The sequence below is a fragment of the Cydia splendana genome, chromosome 8 (assembly GCF_910591565.1).
Source record: "Cydia splendana chromosome 8, ilCydSple1.2, whole genome shotgun sequence".
In the NCBI taxonomy this organism is placed as follows: Eukaryota; Metazoa; Arthropoda; class Insecta; order Lepidoptera; family Tortricidae; genus Cydia; species Cydia splendana.
Genome location: NC_085967.1, coordinates 18190812 through 18216875, shown reverse-complemented (window position 1 = coordinate 18216875; position 26064 = coordinate 18190812). Strand labels below are relative to the sequence as shown.

Below are 26064 nucleotides of genomic sequence, written 5' to 3'. Positions count from 1 at the left end.
CAATGCCCTTACCGGGATCCGATCGGTTTCACAGGCAGGGTCACTACTTACTAGGCCAGACCGGTCGTCGTCGTATGAAACTAAAATTGTTTTTTTCTTGAGAAATATCAACATAAGCACATGATTCGATAGGTCTTCGAAATTACTATTAAGCAAGTTAAGGTTTTAAGCCACATTTTTGTTAAGCTCGAGTAGGTACCTACTGATGATGGGATCCATGAGGAATCGAGGGAACTCCTCAAATCTTTAATTAAAGGCATACATATAGTGATTTTTGTGTTTTTATCAACAAATCAAGCATTTACATTGAAAAAAGTGACGATTGATGAAGTAGAACTGATGATGGCCAAGAACGGAACTCTTCAACGACGCATAGCTCACGTTTTTAAGCCACATTTATGTCAAGCTCGAGTTCTGAACATGGGATCCATGAGGAATCGAGAGAACTCCTCAAATTTTAAAGGCATACGTACAGAGATTTATGTATTTTAATCAGAAAATCAAGCATTTACATTAAAAACTGTCACATTTGATGAAGTGGAACTGCTGATGATTATCAGAACAGAACTCTTGAACGACGCATAGTACACATTTGGCGATTTCGATTTTGTGGGTTAGGTTAGGTAGGATAAAACTGTGACCCTTAGAGAAACGAAATCATCATTATCATCATCATCATCTTCCTCGCGTTGTCCCGGAAATTTGCCACGGCTCATGGGAGCCTGGGGTCCGCTTGGCAACGAATCCCAAGAATTGGCGTAGGCACTAGTTTTTACGAAAGCGACTGCCATTTGTACTTCCATTCCAACTCAGAGGGTAAACGAGGCCTTATTGGGATTAGTACGATTTTTTCCTTCACCTAAAAGCGACTGGTAAATATCAAATGATATTTCGTACATAAGTTCCGAAAAACTCATTGGTAGGTACGAGCCGAGTTTGAACCCGCGAACCTTCGGATTGCAAGTCGCACGCTCTTACCGCTAGGCCACTAGCGCTTCTTAGAGAAACGAAATGCTACTACGAGTATAAAAGTGGGTAAGGTTAATATTAGGTTAGGTAAGAACTGCGACCCTTACAGAAACGAAATGCTACTAGGAAAAGGTGACGAAGTGGATTACTATATATGGTGATCACTGTGATCAGTTAAATGCCAGCCAATAATTTACAAATATATAAAAAAAAATATAGGACATTTTTACACAAATTGAATAAGCCCCACGGTAAGCTCAAGAAAGCTTGTGTTGTGGGTACTCAGACAACGATATAAATAATATATAAATACTTAAATACATAGAAAACAACCATGACTCAGGAACAAATATCTGTATCATCATACAAATAAATGCCCTTACCAGGATTCGAACCCGGGACCATCGGCTTCATATGCAGGGTCACTACCCACTAGGCCAGACCAGTCGTCATTCATATATGGCATTTCAGACTGTTTTGAGAAGTCGGTTTTTTTCTATTAAATATTTTTGGCATAGGTACATTTATCTCAACTTAGTAGGTTATTCAGTGGAAGTTTTATCAAAACCGGTTTATCAATAACGTTCTAATGTACGTGTACGTATTAGTATGATAATCTCGCTTATTGATAGGTACGAACTACGAGTGTGGTATCATTGGGAATTAAGAAACGGGGCAAAACATCTTAAAGTTCATACCCCATGCAAGTTTCATCGAAACCGGTTAAATGTGTGCGTCCGCTTAAGGATTTATACGGAGATGGTCTTCGCATGCTCTTTAATAGTTTACTTGAGGATTCTTTACCTACTAAGGTATTCGGTAGTATGCGAGATTTGCTCTCACGCGGACGCCGATATGCATGTCTTCAAGCAGGTCATTAGTATCAGCTATTACTAGGTAAAACATAGATCGGTATAAAACAGATAAGAAGTTCAAAGTAAGGTATTTAAACGGTCTAAGTCTTACCTGCTTGGTTAACAGCTAACTACGACTGACAAATAAAAATAAGTGAAGATACTAACTATTAATGTTTTATGTTGGTACCTATGTTTGTAATTTATTTTTAAAACTTATTTTAACGTGTGAAATGTTCCAGCACAAACTTCAGCTACTGCATCTACGAGTACAGGCCAAGCTTGTCTGAAATCTGGAATAAGCATTCGACCGGATAAAGGTAAGCGTAGATTTGAGAAAAAAAAATGTTATTGGCTCAATTAATGCTATTGCCTATTGAGCATGCGACTTGTCCACCGAACAAGAAATGGTTATGGTTCAAAACCATACATTAGACCAGACAAGTAGAGTCCGTATAAGTGAAGCCTGCAGTGAAGTATGTAATTTAAGTACAAAGGTATTTAATTTATAGGACTTGACCGATTATAAGGTTATTTACTATAAGGGCCAGGTGTTCAAAATGATCTTAACGCGACTTTTATTGTTAAGAGAATAAGAGCGTATCAAGATGGTATCAAGGTAATTTTGAACACCTCGTCCGCTTAGCAACATCTGCTGCTGACTGTAGGAGTATCAAAAAAACTCTACCTATGTTGACGAGCTCTTATTTATTACTAACTTACATTCCATGCTTGATACGTTCACGACAGCACGGTCATGGTATGATACTGCATGGATGGGTAGAGCATTTAAGTATTTTTAGTCACTCGCGCGACGGGTTTCCGAAAGCTTCATCATCATCATAACCATCATATCAGCTGAAAGACGTCCACTGATGGCCAAAGAACTCCCTCAACGATCTCCACAGCGGCCGGTCACGCGCCGACCCCATACAACTCCATCTTGTAGAGGGCCTTCCCACGCTGCGTCTTCCGGTCCGTGGTTTCTAGAGCTTATAGGTCTCCATTTTTAAGTAGGTAGGTACTAATACTACTAATAAAGAGGCGAGCAGCTAGTACCTCTATAATTATGCGGATTATTTGATTTCAGAGGCAATACCAGCGAAACGCCCCCGCTTTGCTGACAAACAACCTGGCGGATCTAGGGATTCTCTAGTTCAGCGGTCGGCAACAAGCGGCCCGCGAGCCCCCCTGGCTATTTTGTATGTAATATTGTCAAACAACAATGGCTGATTAAAGTCACACATATTAACAAAAGTGCGGCCCGCGTCAACTTCCTTAACTACTATGTGGCCCTTGGCTGCTAAAAGGTTGCCGACCGCTGCTCTAGTTCTTGCTTCTGATAATCGAAAAACGCAGCGAGCCAATCAAAAGACTAGGTAAGTGAATATGGTATTGTTACTCGTATTAAAAAAATATGTTTATCTCTCAGCAGTTTGAAACATTAATTCCAAAGTTATTGGTTAATATTTACGCACAGTATATTATTATCTCATCTTCGTTTTAAAGGATGTATACGGCGGAATAGTACCAAATAATACTTTTTAATCTCTGCCTGCATACATACCATTGCTTAAAACAAGCCTAATTTCATCCACTTATCTTTTAATTTTTCCGCGGATGTACTTATTATGTTTGCATTGTACGAATGCATTTAAGAGACCAAAGATTTCTACGGAGTTTCATTTAAATAAATTTTACTTGTTACAGATTACAATACAACGAAGAAAGAATTGCTGAAGAAGCTCATGAAAGTGAAATCGAGTTTACTTTATTAAGAGTCTGCCTAATAGGTAGCTTAGGACTTTAACCAGATAAATTGTTTTTAAATCCATTTTTGAAACATGGTATCAAAGAGAATTTTAAATAGAGAGTTACTGTCATGGTAAATTATAACTTTAACCTTTGGCCTACAGTCGAGTAGATGGCGTTTTTCAATATTTAACAAATTTACACATATCAGTGAAAGAATAAAAGGGCTCATTTAGTCGATGCGAGAACTCGCATGCGAGTTTCATTACATTGCGGTTTTTGATCGGTCGGTTGAATTGGACTTAACCAACAGTCCGCAATGTAGCTAAAATCGCATACGCTTCGCGCGCCGTCTTAATCAGCCTTATGGTCTTATGGATCAAAGTCAAATGGCGTTCTAACAGTTTTAATTTTCTGTGGAAAGATATTGGCAGTCAATTTACAGTGGCTACATAATTTACTTTGACAATCCGCCTCTATACACTCTATTTTCATTGATGGACCATATTTAGTACAGACTATGTAACTATGTTTGTACGGGTCAAATCTTGCAAGTTAAATTTGACCCACTTCCCGACTTCCAATGAAGCTGGAAATTTGTATACATAAGTAAGGCCATAGGAACTCTGTGATAAAACAACGAAACCTAATTGTGTTTGGGGTTTATAGAATTGTCTCGATGAGTATTAGTTGCCCGTGGAATAAAAGTACAGTCAGCGATAAAAGCTTGTACCAAAAATTTTTTTTTGTCATAAACTTATTATATTGGTTAAAGTTAGATCTATGGGTTCGTTTTGGTAGGGTCTTAACTGAATGAGTTTATTTTATGCGTATTAACTTGGAGATTGTGATTCTGTAGCTATTCTGCGTCAGGGGTTAATGAGGATCAGCTCATAGCGTAATAATTAACACACACACTATCACACACAGCCCACAGCTGATACGGCTTAAAGTATATAATAGACCTAGGTATATATAATTTCGACTGTTGAGTTGAGTGTGTGACGGTAATTCAGTTAGTTCCTACTTCCTTTTTAGGGTTCCGTACCCAAAGGGTAAAACGGGACCCTATTACTAAGACTTCGCTGTCCGTCCGTCCGTCCGTCCGTCCGTCCGTCCGTCTGTCACCAGGCTGTATCTCACGAACCATGATAGCTAGACAGTTGAAATTTTCACAGATGATGTATTTCTGTTGCCGCTATAACAACAAATACTAAAAACAGAATAAAATAAAGATTTAAATGGGGCTCCCATACAACAAACGTGAGTTTTGACCAAAGTTAAGCAACGTCGGGAGTGGTCAGTACTTGGATGGGTGACCGTTTTTTTTTTTGCTTTATTTTGTTTTTTTTTTATATGGTACGGAACCCTTTGTGCGCGAGTCCGACTCGCACTTGCCCGATTTTACAGTTATATTTGTGTTTACCTTATCCTATTTAAATATATTAAGTAATTCTAAGATTAGTTTTTGAAAAATCTTTAGACAAACATGTTAGATTTTGTAACGAGTACAGTGTATCCGTTTGTAAATTCTACCAGAATATATTTTGTACAGTTCAGTGTTTAAAAACATAGGTACAGCATATTTGTACATTCAGTATTCAAATTGTGCAATAAGAACAAATATGTATATATATATATATATATATATATATATATATATATATATACCATATATTAAGTCTGGCTATTAATTCAGCTATTCATAGTCTCACGTTCATACTGCATGTTTGGTACCTGGACGACGGCACCATCAGCGGAGACTCACATACGGTTCTGGCAGACTTATCCCTCTTCTTCAGTCGGTCCCTCAATACTGAGGATCGTGACATCATATCCTTCTGTTGAAGACCAGGCTCCTCCATAGGGTTCTGTTCTCCGCCAAGCGCATGGCCTCGTGCAGTTTTAATAGCATAGGTGCCGTAATTTGAGCACACCATCTAGTAGGAGGAGGGCCCTGAGGTGTCGTGCCTTCAACTTTTCCCGTTATTATTACTCTTTCCAGGCTATCCGGAGAGCGACGTGACTTATCCCTAGTTATACAGAAATTTAGCGCCATTGACCTGAAACTTAACTTCGACAAATGTGAATTGTACATTTCCGAAAACGTAGAACCCTCTTTAGCAGCCCAGGTACTTCAAAGTTTTTCGAGTTTAGATCAGATTCAGATCGTTTAGTCAAAATTAGTAGCCATTCGGCCTTATTTATTTTAAAATGTTGTTGTTGGTTCCCAAATTTACGTACTTGCTCCGTTGCTGCGCTATCTGGAAAGTCGCTAGTTTAGTCCAACCTATCGATAGTCTCCTTAAGTCACAACTGGAATCGATTTTGAATGTCCGTTTGAATGAACCGGCTTGGACCCAAGATTCTTTGCCCATTAGGTTTGGCGGTTTAGGAACACGCAAAATATCGAGTATTGCTCTGCCGGCATTCTTGTCCTCAATCCATAGCACGTCTGATCTCGCAGGTAAAATCCTTAAAATAACAAACTGCGAGGTCGCGTGCTTGGATGAGGCCAAGAAAGCCTGGCTAGCTAAACTGCCAGATGTGCCACCTAGACCCGAGAGGCAATAAGGGCCTGGGACAACTTAGCCCCCACTGCCGTTCTAAAATCCCCAATTGACACTTCGTCGGGAAGGGACCACGCAAGGCTCCTAGCTGTGACCAGAGTCTGGACAATGACCCTTTCGATTTCCAACTTCTGAACTCTACGCTGAAGCTATGGGCCTGACTGTTCGGCAGTTATTTTTGCACAGTATCGTTTTGCTTACACACAAATCGTCTACACTCATGACTTGTTACGTCTCGCTTCTCAAAAACCGAATCTTTAACCTACCTGTTCCAGAAGTCTTCTCCGCCTTCGGTAAACGATTTGGGGACCACCTTAAGGCTTCAACCTACAGTGCCATGCTAAAGCATTGTTATCTCAAATCAAAGACAGATCAGTTATTGAGGCCAAAAAGCTTACCTACACTCTTCTTCAATCACTTAACTACGTGGAAACAGCTAGAAGCTATACTAAGTAATATTTTATAATGTACGCAAATATTTAAGTGTCATTTTTAACTTGCATGCTATACCTATTAAGTAACTAAATTCAGATACTGTACAAATCTAAAGGCCCCTGTACGCAATGGGCCAGCGCCGGCCAGTCCAAGGGACGCAGCCATGCGGTAGAATGAGATAGCAATATCACTTGCTCCCTTTAACGCATAAATGCGGCCCCCAGAATGGCCCACGCTGGCCCATTGTGTACCCCTGTACACAATGGGCCAGCGTGGGTTATTCTGGGCCCCTTAGGCCATTTAAGGCCCCTGCCTTAAATGGTTCCCCGCGATACAGAGGGGCTACCGCGAAAACCGTAATTCGCAAATTGCGGGGATTTTTCTCTTTTACTCCATTAAAGGTGTAATTAGAGTGACAGAGAAAAATGCCCGCAATTTGCGAACTTCGATTTTCGCGGTTATAGCCCAGGTCTCACCTAGTGCGGGGGCCCCTGGTAAATATGTATACCATAGTTTATTGGTAAATACATTATTTTATTTTACTAATTTTATGGCTGCACGCCTATCCATCACGACGGCGGCAAACGCCCCGACGGGATGTCGTTGATCCCCTGGCGGATGGGCCGGGCGCTGGTGTAGGACGCCACCTGCGCAGATACGCTGGCGGTGTCCTACATTTTAGCCACCAGCAAACAGGCCGGGGCGGCGGCTGACGTCCGAGAACTCTTCAAGGCGAATAAATATAGTTGTCTCGGCGCATACTACGAATATGTAGCCTTTGGCGTCGAGACACTAGGTCCATGGGGTAGGGGGGCTCGGGGACTCCACAAGGTGCTCAGTAAATTCCTAAGGGAGGCCACAGGTGATCCTCGCGCAGGCAGCTTTCTCGCGCAAAGATTGGCCATAGCAATCCAGCGCGGGAACGCTGCCTGCGTGATGGGTACCCTACCAAGGGCGCAAAATTTTTAGCTTCAGTTATCTTAATTGTAGTTAATTTTAGTTTTATATTCATTTTAGAACACTTATTATTTATAATAAATGAATTTTTGTATATACCAAGTATCAACTTAAGAAATCAATAAAGTTTGTAATAAACTCACAGGTGTTTTATTTTCTAAGATAAAAAAAATTAATGAGTTTAGGACGGTTTTTATCGGTTTAGGAAGTCACTATTATCGATTTTTCACAGCACTACTTTCTATCATGTCGGTTATTATCGTTTCGAGAACTCACTATTATCGATTTTTCACAGCACTGCTTTCTATAAACCATAGATAAATATATAGATAATATATTTCTTTATCTGTGCTATAAACAATTTTCTTTATGTTGGTATGAATAGATGCTCATCAGTCATACATCAGTCAAGTCCTGTCAAAACCAACCGTTTGACAAAAACGTACTATGGAGTTCCTTCTCTTAGAACGTAGTGATTATATGCTCTTTGGTTGCCACTGACCAACCACTGACTCAGATAGGTCATGCTTATAGGTCACATAACAGGACCTGGCCGCGTAGCCAAGATGCCAATCGCTTACGCTCCGTAGCGATCGAAACGCAACTGTCACTGTCACACCAATATGGAAGAGTGATAGAGAGACATAATGCTTTTCGTTGTCGAAGCGATAGCGATTGTAACCTTGGCTAGGCCGGCTGGGCGTTAACGATTGCACGTTGGCTACGCACCCTGGAGATTTACAAAAACAAGAAATCCTATAGTCTAGTTGTACCATCTAGAACATTTTTATATTATTGTAGCCATGTGTCAACCAGTATACCTAAGAGCCGCCATACACGGACTGCTCGAGCAGTAACCCAGTGATCAACATACGCGGACTGCTTTTGCAGCTTGACTAAGGCGGCCAACTTTATAATAAGTCAATGCGGGACACCCACCCCTATCCACAATAAGACTGAGGATTTGCTGGAATTGTTGGTGGTGTACTTAAATTAGAAACAAACAACACTACTACCGAATTAACATTTATTTTTAAAGTCATATTTTTCACATGAGTGGCATTTTTTTACTAGTTCTGGGTTTTGGTTCAGAATGTCCAAAAAGTTTTACAGCTACCCATATTAAATTTTATAATTAGCATTGCACGTAATGTTTCTACTTTTAGTGACGACTTTTCGGATGTCCATAAGCTATTCATTAAGGAAAACACTCGTTTCGAGACGATGGGAAACGAGGAATGCGGGACATACGGGACGCCTTAGACGATTTGCGGGACTATTTTATTAAATATTGCAATGCGGGATTACAACTGTCATTACGGGACGGTCCCGCAGAATGCGGGACGGTTGGCCGCCTTAAGCTTGACCGCATGATGATATTTCACCGCACAGCCAACCGCCCGAAGCAGTTGCAACTGCTTGAGCGGTTCGTGTATTGCGAATGACGATTTTGTATTGAAACTGCAGATCACCCAACGGCGACCGCTTGAAGCTGTTGGCACTGACTGCTCAAAGCAGTCCGTGTATGGCGGCCCTAAGCATGTTTATGTTATATTGTGGAAGTATGTACCATAATACGGTGTCATATTTTCCTAGGAATGAGGATGACCGGTCGAAGTACTTTTCTGACAATCCTACGAATAGTGTCAAATTTTTGTTTTTTCAGCCAAATGAAAAATAATGCGTCGTATGAGGAAGTCAGAATACTGGCCCATGAGAAGTCAGAATACTGGCCAATGAAAGAAAGGGTTGGCGATTACTCCACCGACAAAAACAGAGCTCTTAAGTTATGATGAAAAGACACTGCAGAGTAATTTTGGTTCGAGTCCAATAGGTTTGGACGGCAGTTTAGCCTATAACCAGTTAGTAGTGATAGTAACTCTGCCTTGCCTGTGCCTACATTTCTAGATTTATCAAACTGCACAACGGGACTTAATCGCGTATTTAAGTTTTAAGATTTACCTCCGACGTTTCGAGGACGGCGTTGTCCCCGTGGTCTCGGAGAAGACTGGCACTGACTGGAAGAGTGAGATGTCGCATATTCAGGAGGTACTAAGGAGGAACGGGTACAAGGTAAAAAAGTGGCAACCCAGACGAAAGGCAACGCGGAAACGTCCTGATGTCTCCAGACAGCCGGCATTTTTGCCGTATGTAAAAGGGGTAACGGATAAAGTTGGCACAGTACTTGGAAAGTACTCTATAAAGACGGTGTACACACCTTTATCCAAAGTAGCAGGGAGCCTAAGGTCACCGAAGGACGTTATTCCGTTCCAGTCACCTGGCGTTTATAAAATAGATTGCAGTTGTGGTAGTTCCTATATCGGAGAAACTAAGCGCACCATAGCAGAAAGAGTTAAGGAACATATCGCAGCTGTCAAAAATCGTCAGGTCAACAAGTCTGCGGTGGCTGAGCATTTGCTGGAGTCAGGACCAAACCACTGGATTGAGCTGCATAACCCTAAAATCCTCTCCACGGATCGCCATTTCTACAGTAGAAAAGTGCGGGAAGCCATTGAAATCAAAAAACATTGCAATTTTAATCGGGACGAGGGTTTTAAGATCTCATCCACATGGAATCCAGTCATTAGTAAATGTAAGCGGAAACGAATATCGACAGTCGATAAATCGAATATCGTTAGTGTTGTGTGTCGACAGAGTGACATCCCTAGTGCGCAAAACGTTCAAACTGATAAACAAGACCAAGTGCGGGTAGTTCGAAAAACTCGCGCGGCTAGAAGATGTTGATGTCAACTTGAGCCAGTCTTCTCCGAGACCACGGGGACAACGCCGTCCTCGAAACGTCGGAGGTAAATCTTAAAACTTAAATACGCGATTAAGTCCCGTTGTGCAGTTTGATAATGTTTAATAATCGTGAAAGTTTAAATCAGTATTTCTAGATTTATTCAATTTGAGAGATACAATGACGGACCTGCCAAGACTATAGCTCCCAGAGCCTCTGGCTGTGTTGTGTTAGGCATAGTTTTCTTTGTAGATAAGAGTAGGTAAAGCCCATATGGGCAAGCGTAGTTCCGCGCAGCGATAAGCTTGGCTTTCCGCATTTTCCTTAATTTAAATGGTGACGAATGAGATTAAATAAAAACACGTGATAATTATGCAGTAGTTTTATTGTTACAGTATCGCGAGCCCGATGTTACAGCTGCTTGCTCGCGTTCTACGCCGCGACCAGCGCGTTACAAACTGATCCTTATTACCTCCTATCTAGAGTCCATAAGGGCTCAGCAGTAACGCCTTGGCCGCGAACATAACGCTACAAAATTATTACAATAGTTTTGGCAGGTCGCAACAATGGTAAAATGCAACTAATTCCGTACACGACAGAAACACGTATCATAATATTTACATTACACACTCTGTCACATTTCGGAACTAAATACTACAGTCCGTTACAAAATTAAACTAAAACAAACTATACATAGGAAACGTTGACAGAGGTCACATCAAGCGAACATTCCAACTACTAAGTCTTATAAGTGAACATTTTGTCTTGGGCGATATAACGAGAATTAATACAGCCATTTGATATTTTAACCTAGAGTTAGAGTAACTTAAAACCGACTATCAGTGCACAGAATACCTACTATGTACATTACGACTGGTAAATAGAAAAGAATCACAAGAAAATGCGATATTTTATCATTTTTGTATTTTTTTTTAAGTTTTATAAGTAAGTAATCAGGATTAAAATTATACCATAAATCGTGGAGGTATTGAGTAAAAACTAAGATCATTATTGAAAGAAACTTAAATATTGTAATTATTACTATTTACACAATTGAATTAAATCGGGAACGAGCCCGCAAGTGACTTATACATTCGAGTAAATTATTATAATAGTAGAAAAGCCGAGGACTGGCCGTCGAGTAGGAAACTAGACTACACTAAAGGTCACTTGTGTATGTGAAGACAGTCGTGTACGCGGAACTTAAACAATACGAGATCTCTGAAAGTCTGGAAACGCGATACGTACATTACATAAGCCCGACCACACTGGACCACGCACTCCACCGGGAAGGAATTTACCACTGGTATTCATAAACCGTTTTCAGTATCGTGACATTGTACATTTTAAACAAAGGTGTCAAAAAAATAATACCGGAGAGAAATTTGAATCTAACCTTTGTCACCTAGTAAATGAGCTACTAGCAAAACGATTTGGTTATCAGTCGGCACTAGTGCACTTGAAACATACCTAAATTTACGTGGAGATTTGAATGTCACTCGAATAGACCTTATTTTCACCCCAGCCGTGCATAAGATTCCGAGTATCTTCTATCCTAAGATTTTATTTGACACCGTCATGTAATAAAGTAGACTGAATATTAATCAATCTTTTCTCGAATGTAATTTAATGATAATTTCTTCCAGTGAAGTATCATGTTGAAGTATGTTCGGGACATAAAATAAGAAGCGTGTTCGCAGGCGCCGCGTGTGCGCGTACGCACCTAACCTTTTACAAACGCCGAATACCTCTATGCGTCTACTTATTATATTCTTATTTACATACATCCAATCGAACGTCATTACAAAGTTATATCTAAAGCATACCCCAGTCTAGCTCTATGCATAAATAAAATACCTTACGGCATTTCAAAATCAACTTAAAAATGTGATGTCATGTAGTTTTAAAGTTAGAGACTAGACTGCAATATACTTTGCTTACAAAAGTCGACCGGTAAGCGAATTCTATAACCAATAATATGTAAATACGGGAAATAATCACTTGACTATATGTACATACATAGTATACTGTATACGGGTGTGTATCGAGGCAGCTACAAGCTCTAATAGCGATATATAAGTAGGTACCTATGTAACAATCTGTAACTTACTGCTTACTAAGTTGGAGTCAAGCATGTGGCAAGTATTTTCTACTGAATCACATTAGAAATTCCTTTAAATCGGTAAACTTTCAATGGCTACATCCCTGAGGTGACAGTCGCGCATCGGATGTAGTTCCATATTATTGTGCAACAGAAACTCAAAATTGTGTTATGGTGAAAAGTATAATCTAAAAAAAAATACGTCACATCATATCATAATACGTCACGTTCTATAGAAATGCTCTTTCCATACAAAGTTACGCTTTAAGCAGCTCGCGGCGGCGGCTGGTGACCAAGACCTTACAGAGAGCTCACACACATTTGATATAACATATAACACTTAGATATGTAATTATGTAACACTATCCGTCTCACGCGACTATTACGTGCTCTTAACCAAATATCGCTTGAGCTTGGAGCGACCCCGTTCCAATAATTACGCCTAGCGGATCACAGTGTTAGTTAACTAAGGAGAGGTGTCCGCGCACGACGGACTAAAGCCTGCTGCAGTACCTTCTTTATACTTGAAATTATTCCATGAACTTGCACAATCAATCTTCTTGTTTAGGTAATAGATACGATATTACAATGAATTTAGTTACGACACGTTCATAACAAATAATTTCAACTATAGCTGCTTGCTGCAACCGAGGATAGATACTACCTTTTCATAGTGAAAAAAGTCATCATATAGATCGTACTGGATGATCTGGATGGAATGAATAAAAAAGCATATAATTTATTAATTCTCGTTGGCAAATTGATCTAAACCAATATTTGAATACATTATTGAAGAAAAAGAGTTGTACATTAAATCATTTTGCTTTAAAAAGCTACAGTTGCAACAAGCAGTGGAACCTATGTACATACATGAGTGGGTTTACTACAAGGCTTACCTCCCAAACCATACTAGGGCCTAACAATAATACTATACTTTGATTTATTTACATTTTTTTCACTTTGTTATAGTTTTGAACTAGTTTTAAGGCTACGACGTCTCTCGACACTCACACAAAGTCACTATTCTAGTCATATGTTAGCGGCGTGAATGACAACACAAATAGAACATCAATTTTGAACTAATTACTGTACGATTATTCATACGATTACTCGCCAATGACGAACTACGTGACGCACGCCCACTAACACCCCAGTATACTTATTCAAAACCTCTAAATCTATAAATGCTCGAAATACACACGTATCCATTACATTTACATTCCCTATACGTCTCACTACCGCAGCGATAGTACTCGCGAGAACTCGTTTCATCTATTTATATACTTGTCGTATAGAGCGGGTTAGTAGTTTTAATACTTCTAATTCTATCTATCCTAGCTACGTAAAAATGTTCAGTCGATGTTACATACAATGGTGTTTAGGAGTAAGCTTAAGATACAATATTATGTTACAAGTAGGTGAGGAAGAGGCGCTGGCGGCCGAGATTCGTCGCGTGTCCGTCTCACAACTGCAGCACGTTAAGTACGCGCCGCCCAACACCCTTCCCATGACATATCAAACGTACAGAACACAAACAAATCAATACTCCAATAATTCGGTCACACAAAATCAAATTCAAATCGATTATTACGCATTAATAATTAATTATATTGCAACATTTATTGCTAGCAATGTCCATACGAAACACAATGAGGCACACAATGAAACCTACACATTAATTACATACAAATGTATAATTACATGGAATCGCTAAATGAATGAACATAACTAGTCTAAAGGGCATCTTGATTTCAATGCCAAGATACCATTCGTACCTTTACCAAGTCATCTAACTTCGAGCGTGAGTAGGTACTCCTACATAGTTCATTAAGCCGAAGCTTCACTTATATTTCACTGTGTCCTTTTCACTTAACAGATGACTTATTCGTATGTCGTCGAGGCGACTTTCGTTGTGTCGCAGTTGACTTGTCCGCTCGCCGATTCGTTCTCCAATCTAAGCTAAACTACCCACACGACGCTATACTCTACGCTAAGTAAATAGGACAAAATATATATTTGGTAGAGTGACGTCACATGTAGCGTTGATAGACCCTCGTTTTGCTTTCACGACTGCACGAATGTTATGAAGAGTTTTAATTTGTGATAAGATTTTCGACATTTAATGTGGTGACAACTGTAGCATAACCAGAATGTACATTATCATTTCTAATTGATAAGGAGTCTCGCTGCGATTCTACTAAATGTTTTGCTACAGTTGTAACCCCAAAACGGAAACTTTTTATAACAATTCGTGCAGGAATTTTAATTATAGGGATAAAGATTACATCTAACACGAATGCGCTTCTATAACATTATCGCGATGAGGTATGGTGCGGTTTTTTACATTTTAGTTACAGATAGCTATCGATTACAGTTTTATTAGAAAGCAAATCAAAGGAATCTTTAAACACAATCTAGCGAAAGGACTAGTTCATTCTGTGCCGATTAAAATTTACTAAGGTTACTTCATCATTTTTTGTACATAAAATCAAAATTTGACATTAAAATAACAAGCACAAAAATTGTATCAGCATCAGCACAGAACGTTTACTAAGATCACGCGATGGATCTAAACAAAGAAGAAAAACTACGCCGCGTTCTATCACATTCTTATTTTAAAACATAGGAAATGTTCGCTAAAAAGAAACTTTTCTTTTTAATTACAATTAATTCATTTCGTATCACCGTTGGAACGCGACGCGACCGGATCCTTCGGGGTTTTTAATGCACTGCGGATTTTTGACACCGTATTTTCGTAGCGGTCTCATGAGAACCGTAGAATGTTCCATCGATCGTAGATCTCCGATACCCAGAGTCGCCAATGAACAGGCTATATACGCCCCGCGTTTCGATTTAGTTCTCAAACCGCGTAACTCGTACGTCACTCCGAGTCGTCAAAACCCGCACGGCACGTTAGCCCCTGTCCTGTGTGACGTGTGTGGTTATCGCGTGGTGGTGTAGAGGGCGCGCCGCTTGTGGTCGGGTCATTCCCACTGGTGCGGCGACGGCGGCAGCTCGCTGGGGTGCGCCACCGTGGAGCTGCAACATGCCGCACAGTGACAACATCTGTGTTGGACCCGTGTACACCCGCGCCACGAGGGAGCTTGTTGGATTCGGTACGGTCAATACGGTTATGGGTGATAAGTGAGTAGCTAGATTAATATTTGAGCTGTAGTCGTCTTCAGCTTTGACCACGAAACGCACGATCGGAGCGTGATCCGTTGCCCTCAGATTAGACGACACGCTTTTGGTTTATAAATCAGTCGTTTCACGTTATTCGTAGGTTACAATAAAAACTTATTAAAAAACATAGCTTGTTTTAGCAAGCTTTGTATTGAAAAAAAAAAATCAGAACAATGCATATAAAACTCATAACTTTAACCAAAAATCCTCTAAGTGGTATTATTCGTGAAAATTCTTTTTTTTTTGTGCGTGGCAATGGCGCCCGAATCCAACAAACTTACCAAGATATGCATGCAATTCCAATTCTGAATAAGAAATTTAGGTCAAAAAACTATGATAATAAAAGAGATTCCAAATAGCAAAACTGCATCACAAATCAATACTACTCCAGTAAGAAAACTACTGTAATAAAAAATGTAATTTCCTGTATAATAAAAACGAGCAATTAATGTCAAAAATCACCACAACCAAAGTGCATGGCACTGTGCTCTCTCGACTACTTATACTCATGCACTACAAAGCCATCCAAAATTTCTTATATTTAAAGCCTTTTCCGAAAATAAACTTTATCACTATAGCCAGTATAGCAACCAATTTACTCTTTGAAAATAGCTTTAAATATGACGACAAGTTTAGATGGCGCAACGGCCCACTATCCATATTTAAATCAAACTTAACCCCATTTATTCCTTCAAATTCAAAGCAAATGAGTTCATCAAAATGAAACCACTTCGAATCGAATTTGAAGAGAATATGTTCATGCATGAGCGAGTAGCGCTGTATTTTCATGCCTTCTTCAGAATCATCAATGAAAAATAAACAATTACGTACTTAAGAGTATGCTACATAATTGGAAAGATGACATTTTTTCCAGCCATTAAATAAATAATAAAAGTACATTTTTGTTCCTTCAGTCATTGGCGTAAGTTCATAGAAGACTGCCATAAAAATACCTTGCTACCCACAGCAAGAAATGGAGTTAGCATGCAACCGAACCGGACAACGGCGGACCGAATATTTTAACAATCAACCCTTTTGAAATTACCGAAAGGACGTCTACATGGTAAGGCAATGTTGATTTTGTTTAAAAATAAACACACGCTTTTGTACCCGCCGGTAACCCTGAACTATTAATTTTAATTACATCTTTAACTGAAATTAAACATTGCCTTACCACGCGACGTTCGCGAAAACCGGCTGACAAAATACATCCGGCTATGATTGTGCTCGTCAAAAAATAGTTACAGAACAATTCTTTAATTAGTAATTTAAGAGCAAGAACAATCTCCTGCGTGGGCCGGTTCAGTATTCGCAGCGGTAGAGATGGACAACAGAGAAGCGTGCGGAAGCGCTTACGGCGGGACTCGAGGCTACGCAGCGCACAGAAATATCACGGGCGATAGCAGTAGTATTTTTGCCGCCGTCTTGAAAGGGGAACAAACTTTTGCTTTCGAACCCGCTCTAGAGCTGTCGCAGGAACACAGAAAAAAAAGCAGAACGTTATTCAACTACTCACAACAGCGGTGCTACGTAAGGAAAGCGCGGGGGGCACCACCATTTCAAGAGGGTTGATTTAGCTCGGAAACGGCGGCGTCGGTATTTACAACGACGGGTCGGAAGCGTCGAGAGTCATATATAAACAATATAAAATAAACCCATGCAAGAGTCGGGCTTAGAGAAAACGGAGCCGTTGCGTAGGTGAATTCGCTGTACAATCGCACAAACCTACACACAACACTACGAGGCGGGAGGGAGAAGGAAGGATCGACACAGGCGCTTCGTGTGCGACCACCGGCGGCGCCACTTCTGACACTGACGTGCACTAACTGCTAGTGCCAGTGCCACACTTATAGTTGTGATGACCATTTTTGCTTTCTCTTTTTTATTATCTTTGTTACTGTAGCTGACGCTTGGACAATACCGATGTGCTTCAAATAAAAACTAAATAGAAAAAAAAAACTATAGTTCCTAAGTATACAATGGGTTCCACCAAAATTTGAAGGATTTATAAAACAGAATGTGTACATATTTTTCCATTATTGAACTTCAATATGGCACGACCAATTGTAAGTAACATGTATCTGTAGATATATATAGATTGTGCAAAAAAACTCAAAGCAGTGTTGCCCGCGCGTCGCAAGGGGTCCTATCGGGCCCAAGTCAAAAGAGTCTCTTATTCAAGAGAACACACGATTAATGTGACGTTATTTAAAGGGGAGGGAATCTTAATCATTTACTTTGACTAGGGGTCAGTGGTTCTCATGACGAAGAAGCGTCAAAAAATGTGTAATTCGTGTGCGCGGTTCCCTTTTGACCGGGCCGGGAGTCGTGGCACACGGGTGGTGTAGCGTGTATAGGTATCGCAAAGAAATCACCTAGTGTCGGTGGCGGTTGGTGGCGGTTGGCGGTTGGTTGGCGGCGGCGCCTTACCTTGCGAAGCTCTTGAACGCCGCGGACTGCGGGTTGATGCACAGCGGTACGCGGGACGTTTGCAGCTGCTCCGCTATGAACTTGTGGATTTCCTCTGCGGATTGATAAGCGGTGCGGTTAGACATTTTAAAATAAAAATACATTAGAGACAACACAGAGAAAGGGTTAAATATAATAAAAATATTAGAGCACTGGAATGAAAAGGAAGAACACGGTAAAAACATTACAATTATTTAAAATAATGTTTTGTTGCTGTTGTAGTACTGGTAGCTACTACCAAATAAATCCAGCAAAAGGCCTTGTATACGTATTTCGTTGGATGGAAAACTAGAGCAGGTAAAGTGAACGAAAAGACAAAAATATACTATAATAGCATCAACATATTTAAGCCTAACTAAACTACCTATCTTTCAGAATAAGACAAATTCAGAGGCCGGGCGAATCTATGAACAATTCCCGCCGAGTTTCTTGCGCCGGTATCTTCTCGGGACTGTGGTGTAGGGTTAGAACCGGTGGTAGATTTTGATATTCATCAGTGCACTGCAAGACGAATTCGCTTGCGGCGACGACGCACCACCGCACCGATTTGCTCCGTATCTCCGTCCGGAGCGGAGCAGTGTGATAACCGCCATAGGCTGGTTTTAGTGTCACGCGGACCGTCCGTGCGGATCGCTCCGCACCGCCAAACTGTATGAGAAAGCTGTCCGCGCACGGACGGTCGTGCGCGCGGGCCCGTCAGCTTTACTCTATAACGCTTCCTGAACTTAATACATATTGGTCCGGTGCGGAGCGATCCGCACGGACGGTCCGCGTGACACTAAAACCAGCCATAGACACGGCGAGTCTTCTTCCGCTTTGACGGCGAGGCTTCTGAATGTGGTAGCCTCGACGCGCGTACCTTTGACCTGGTGCACGGAGGTGAGCTTGCGCTCCCAGCCGTCGTGGAAGGGCTGCTGCGCCACGGGCTCCAGGTCGGGCGAGTAGTGGCGCGCGGCCGGCGGCGCGCTGTAGCAGCACAGGCACATGCACGAGTGGTAGCGCAGCCGCCCCTCCTCCAGGTACGGGTGCGCCAGCGCGTCCACCACCGAGATGCGCTTCGCCGGGTCGAATACTAGCATCTGGAATGACGAAACGAACAAATGTTAAAGCGATTTAACAAATAGGACGATCTGTTAATTTAAAAAAAACAACGGGTTGCACTCCGGGAGTGCCGGCAGAAGTGAAAACTCAATGACGTTGTAACAGTTTTTCGATCAGGTCACGTGTCCGTCTTACGAAGCGTCTTACGTCTTACGCTGTCACGAGTTTAGCATTTTTTCCCCATCACAAAAAGTGCACAGCGCCGCTAAAGAAGTTTTCACTTTAAAAATTTGCGCTATAAATGTATGCAATCTGAACATTGAAGACGGCCGTAAGACGTATGAATTTAAAACCGTGAATGGCAGGTAATTTTCGGTGAAACAATACGTCGCGAGGAAACCGGATTAATCCCACGCCACCTGAGTTAGAAGATGAAATAGAAGTAGCTTTGTTAAAAACTAGCACCAATCAAGATTAGGTTTCCGAAATGGACTCGAGGCTCCTTTAACGTGCAACTGGGAAAAAACTAACATGTAGAAGAATGTGTGAAAAGTTCTTACTATCGATTTCTCAAAACTAATTGCACAGCACATCGATTGCGCTTTAAAAGCTTTACAACAAGCATGCAATACAATTCCCTATAACATCAAGACGCAGTAAACTGTTGTCCCACTTTTTCGCCTCGGGATCAATGTGAGACAGGCATATCGCTGGCCCAATATTACAGGGTTCTATGTAACATTTTCAAGATAGTTGAAATTCGACTTAATGTCACTGTGACAATGTTCAAATTTCAGTTCGATAAAAGTGAAACATAGAACTCTGTAATATTGGGCCAGCGATATGGCGGCCCATTCAACGCAGCACCTAACCGCTGGATGGTCACCTGAGCGAGCAGATGCACGGCCTCGTGCGTGGCCTGCACGGACAGCGTGTAGAGCGCGGCCAGCGCGGGCGGGCGCGGCGCGCGGCGCAGCATGTGCGCGCGCGCGCCCGCGCACGCGTGCCGCATGTCCTCCAGCGACGGCGTGCCTAGCAGCTCCGTTATCAACTCCAACTGGAAAATTACCAGATTATGTTTTTAATTTCACCATTGCATTTTATGACACGAATAATTCAGCTATTAAGTACCTTACCTGACCTGGATCGAGATTCGATTTTTATCGAACATTACGATATCGGCGATTTTGTGACATGGCGGTATATTACCGACGATTTCATTTGTCAGATGTTCAACTACTGGAAGTGTAGACATTCAATGAAGATTGACGGAGTTGACAAGTAATAAGGTGATGTGGGGACTGATGTCTTTAGAAAAACGGTAACTCCCGGTTTATTTTTTACAATACATTAGTAATCTCGGCTATTTTACGAATAAGTATGAACAAATTTAGAGATTAACAAAAAAATCCTAAATTCCCTCGTGATTCCTATGAGAATGAATCGAAAGAGACCTGATAAGATGTCTGATTTATAAAGAACCCACGAATGCCAACAACGAAAACAGTACTAATTATTCAAAATATTAATTTATTTCAAACTTAGGTACGTACCTAAAGAACACCGATTCTTAACATAAGTTTTATTTACATCGCCACCAAATATGTCATACAATTTTATGGTTAAAGCTAGACGTATAATTTCGTTCTGGATTCTAAATTAGAAGTGAAATGTGCAAAATGAAGATAGACATCTAGCGGCTGTCCGCAGTCTATATTTAACTCGTCACACGATGTCTTACTACTTTAGATCACTAGTTACACTACCCTACATATGTCAATCTTCAGAACTTAACCACGCCAGCTTTTTATTTGTTGTTAACTTTTAATTATAGAAAGACGTGCACACGGCCAGTGCATGCAAGGAATTTACATTCGTTATTCCCTTTAACATAACATAAGCCCTATCTAAATTACCTACTCCATAGTACATTATTTGACACCAACTATGCGCTGATATCTTTTGCAAAATATGCATATTAAAAAAGGGCGTGTTTCTCCGATGGCTTGAAAGATAACTTTAATACTTGCATATAAGCGCATTTAGAGCAGTAAATTAAAGAATGCCTGAGTTGAAGACGAGATATTTATCGTACAGGTCAAAGGCACACGAATCAAGTTTTCTACATGCGCTGGTCATGATCTGCCTTGGACTATAAATTTTTTACAATGTTTCTCTAAATGTACCATTTAAGTGACGACACATTACCTCATATTGACCTTACATAATATCTCCGATCGTTTAGAAACACTCGTGAAATAAGTTATCCTTAAATCTCGGGGTGTTTCTTATGAAAACGCTTAAAACCAGTCAAATCCAGGCTGTTCCCTCCCTCAGCACTGAGGAGAACGAAGTAAGGAGGAGGAACGTGTGTACACTTTGTTTCATTAGTTTGCCACTTCGTGTATCCCGTGTGTGTTTAGTGCGCGTTTTGTGCGCGAGGACATTGCCTCGCGCGTATGTTCGCTCTGTGTGGACCCGGCTTTTGAGCATGGAATCTATATACTCGTTGGTTACAGACATACCTGTTGCACTGGACTCTGAGCCTGGAAAAGGATCCTCCTGCCGAGCAGCTCGCCGAATATACAGCCGACCGACCACACGTCCACGGCCGCCGTGTAGTGGTTGGCGCCCATTAGGATCTCAGGTGCCCTGGAAATTGACAACGGGAAAATTTTATAGTCTGCTTGGATTTTATTGACTACTACGAACAGTCAAGTCGGTTGCCCATCAGCATCTTTAGGGTATATTTCGCAAAAATGACAGCAATTATTTTCACCTTTCTCATTCCATTGCTGGGAGCTTAGGAGCGAGAGCGAATGAACCCTGAATTTGCCGTAATACGAAGTGCTAAGGAATTATATTCTTATAAGGCATGTCATATTTTTGAGTCTTAAGGATAGACTATTGTTGAATCTGAGACAGATGCCAAAACGAAACGGGTCCATTACCTTTTAGAGCCACGTACTTAATGGAGGTAGGGCGAAACAAAACTCCTTACGTAAATGTATGAGGGGGCCCCTAGATAAACTAGAAAAAGGGTTGGTCAAAGAACATTGCTAGTAAATTGGAACTTTACAAATGTTTTGTGCAAGTATTGAAGAGCAGAATCTTCGACATTGGAAGATCAGCAAAATTACAAACCAGCAAGACTAGGAAATAAATACATATATAGTAACTTTCTATTATTTAAGGATACTCGAACAGGCATGTTTTATTAGCGGCGCCACTGCCATTTTTCTAGTTTTATGATTTTTGCATGACTCGGTTAACACCAATTGAAAGGGCTTTCAAAGCCAGCAAAATGCAGCATTGAAATGGGTTTTTAAACACTTTTTTATTCAGCTCTGTATTCACAGGCCGCGACGGACGCACCGCGGCCTACTTTCAGAAACGCGGCCAACGAAGCAAAGGTCATACACTGAGCGCGGTTCACGCTTGGCGGGATTCGTCACGTTGGCTCCGAATCGGGGCGTCGAAAACAAGTCAATATCCTCACGCACGGAAACTAAAGTTGTGACCTTGTGCAAGGGGACGCGCGGGTTTTTGATATATACCTTACTAGCGACCCGCCCCGGCTTCGCACGGGTAAACTTTAACAAATTATACACCTAAACCTTCCTCCAGAATTGATAGGTGAAAACCGCATGAAAATCCGTTCAGTAGTTTTTGAGTTTATCACGAACATACATACACACAGACAGACTCGGCGGGGGACTTTGTTTCATATGATGTAGGTGATGTTGATTATTCCACGTGTGACTAATAATAATGACTATCTCTGACACTTGTAGTAGTATTGCACGTGTTATTATTACTAGCGTGTAACTTTGTTCTTAGTGGTAGCTTTAGCTTATAATTTATTCACATACACATTCCTTTGTAAAACAAGGGGCTGGGAGCTTTGCACTACACCATCCTAAAATAATACACATATAGAAGATTTAGTAAATACTTACTATGCGCACGAGCGGCATACAAACTTTAAGAATCCAAACATGATTTGAATAGATTGACGTTATGTCTCAGATCGTTTTCTCGTAGGTGCTCTATTATATTGGTCAAGCGAGACGAACTGCTGGTATCGTCGTATCTATAGTTCCATAGTAAGATTTAAAAAAAATGGTTTGTTAGCTGATTTAAAGAAATCAGCTAATAAACCATTTTTTTAAGTAATATAAACTAGTCCTTAAAAGGTTTTCCTGCAAACAATTCCTGGTCGATACGATGGAATGGAAGGAAACTTGAGTCAGTGCGAGGCGCTGCTTCTGTGTAACGTAAAAATCTTTCGTAATAATGTCTTTACATTATTTAACCAAAACTGATATTTACGTTACACAGAAGCAGCGCCTCGCACTGACTCAAGTTTCCTTCCATTCCATCGTATCGACCAGGAATTGTTTGCAGGAAAACCTTTTTAGGACAAGTTTATATTACTTTTTAAGTCCTATATCAAATTCAAGTTAGGCACCTAAACAAATAACCCTTTGGTTATGCAAGTGGAAAAGTTTTATCGAACTACAGTAGTGGTTAACAATATGACTGCAAGGAGGAGACTTTAGAGTTTATTACTTTCACAGTTTTTTATAAGGCCTAAAACTGAGATTTATGTCAACCGAAATAGGTATAGAGTAGACATATTCCGAGTACTTTGAGCTGTGTATTTAATACCTATGTAAATCTGAGAAGATTCGATTAAGATTTGAAGTGGGAAATACAATGTGTACTTACAGTCAGCTATACCCAGGTAGCGACATAAAAGCCTAAGGGTGGTATTCCACCTATCCAATTTTTCAATTGCGTCTCACCTTTTGCTTTAATGAGAGAGTGAGATGCACTGACATTGGACAAAGAAATTGGACAGGTAGAATACCTCCCTTACTTAATAATACTGCTGTACTGTTCTAATAATTTACGCAAGGAAGAGCTTGAAATATCGCAAATCCTGACAATAGAATAGGTTAAAAATCTATAAAAGCGGTATTGATTTCGTGTATAGATTCATTTGACAGTCTCGTCACTGACCTGTAGTACTGCGTGACCACCTCCTGCGTCATGTTCTTGCTGGCGTCCGGCTCCTCGACCCTGGCGAGCCCGAAGTCGCATATCTTCAGCACGCAGTTGCTGTTCACCAAGAGGTTGCCGGGCTTGATGTCGCGGTGCAGGATCCGAGCCGAGTGTAGATACTTTAGACCTGGTAACGGAATTTACAGTTGATTTTTGTCCAAACGAATATTTTGATTAGTAAGTAATAAAAGTTAGAGGAATATAACCTTATATTGTCCTGTAAAGACAAATAGACAAGCAGAAAAAGTGACCAAGAAGACCACTAGAGGTTTTCTTGGTCACTTTGCAGATTGTTTACTTGGTTTTGTGATATGGATATGACATTACGAATTTATTATCATTTCCGGTTTTTATTTTCAGGTCTACGTAGACTGCAAGAGATTCTATCATAATTCAATATTAGAATGTATTTAGTAAAATATTCCCTGGAATATTTATAGGACCTGTCCTTCTGAATTATTTCATAATGAAATGAATGCCACATTAATTCTAAATAATAACGCTAAATATTGCGAACCGTCGGAGCTGACCATAGAATCCTGACGGATTTATAACCACAGATATGACCATGGTCAGTAGGATAAGAGAAGTATGCTATAAGATGGGGCTATAATGTTGCAGTAATAACACCGAGTCCGGGGTGTAATAACTATACTGACGCAATGCCGACGACGCTTGAAAGCCACACTTAATCACTATTTCCCGTAAAAGTGACTTTACTACCGCACAATAATGCATTAGAGTAGACTCGATAAAAATGACAAGCTTGAGAATCCGTAATTAAATTTTATTGATCTCGTAAGTTTTAAAAGCTGTAGAATGCTCTATTTGAGTCGATGCGTCACAAATTCATTAACTACACGTATAGCTGTCTAATTAGCAACAATATAGTAAAACGATAAAACTAAAAGCTCCGTTATATTTGAGATACGAGTGGAATGTGCGTTTTGATAATACGCGCCGCACTAAATTGCGGGCATCATTGAAAATTGATACGTCGCTAATGGACCAATCAATTTAATGTACCTACATTGTACAAGCGCTATCAGCAGCCAAGGTGATTGTAAGCAAATCTTCTGCTAACCACTTTTAGGCAGCACGCAGCTAGATATGAGGAGAATTCTATTTTGTCAGGCGGCTCGCCGCTAATCCGGCGATAACTACTTCTGTTTGGTCGATACTAGATAGCTAGACGTCGCCAGGACGCGGAAGGAAAACGTATTTATTATAATAAAGCGATTTTCCTTTTTCATCGCGATAAAGCCATGTGGATTTACCTAACACGCTTTATTGACTCATTAGGTACCGCAATATCAAGTTTTAATATAGCTACCGACGCCTCACACATCCCGTTAAGTCTTTTGATATGAGAGATACCATATTTCCTTTTGATGTGTTGATAATATGTTCCGGTCGTAAATCAAAACTGTTTACAAATGCCTAAGGAAGATACGCTGGTGGATTAAGTCATTATAGAAGCGTAGGGTATCACAATCCAGGTTAACTAGCTAACGAGGCCTGGCCATTCTTCGAACAAGAACAATAAATAACGAGTCGCGTTGCGCTCCAAATGTAGATCGCTTTTGTAAGAGAGTGCCAGATTCTAGCCGTACTCTTTACATAATAAATGCGTAGGGAGCAAGTATAGCTCATTAGACATGACGTGTCTCTCGCCCCAGCCCTTTGCTTTAACGAAGCCTGAATAATGGCGCCGGAGAACCGGGGTACGCCAGGGGACTGAGGCAAACTGAAAGGAAAGTACGTGAATGTTTTTGCATTCAAGTCGACGTGGCAGCACGTTACATAGAAATGTTGCTGGAAGATTAAATCTGTGACGCCGGAATTACGAAAATCAGTACAGGTCTTGGAACGATTTGAGGTTAATCTGTGTGCTTTTGTTGTGTTACCGACACGGCAGCTTAAGAT

The 26064-nt window shown here is 40.7% G+C and overlaps 1 protein-coding gene across 1 annotated transcript in view; it reads right to left on the bottom strand.

Moving 5' to 3' along the window:
• Positions 1–10644: 10644 nt before the first annotated feature.
• Positions 10645–26064, bottom strand: part of LOC134792968 (serine/threonine-protein kinase NLK) — a 132985-nt gene continuing 117565 nt past the window's right edge. The window contains 7 exon segments of the mRNA XM_063764458.1: positions 10645–15386; positions 15389–15417; positions 17992–18085; positions 18890–19109; positions 19958–20128; positions 21597–21723; positions 24097–24265. Of these exon segments, the coding sequence (XP_063620528.1) occupies positions 15292–15386; positions 15389–15417; positions 17992–18085; positions 18890–19109; positions 19958–20128; positions 21597–21723; positions 24097–24265 (905 nt within the window). The 3' untranslated portion in view covers positions 10645–15291.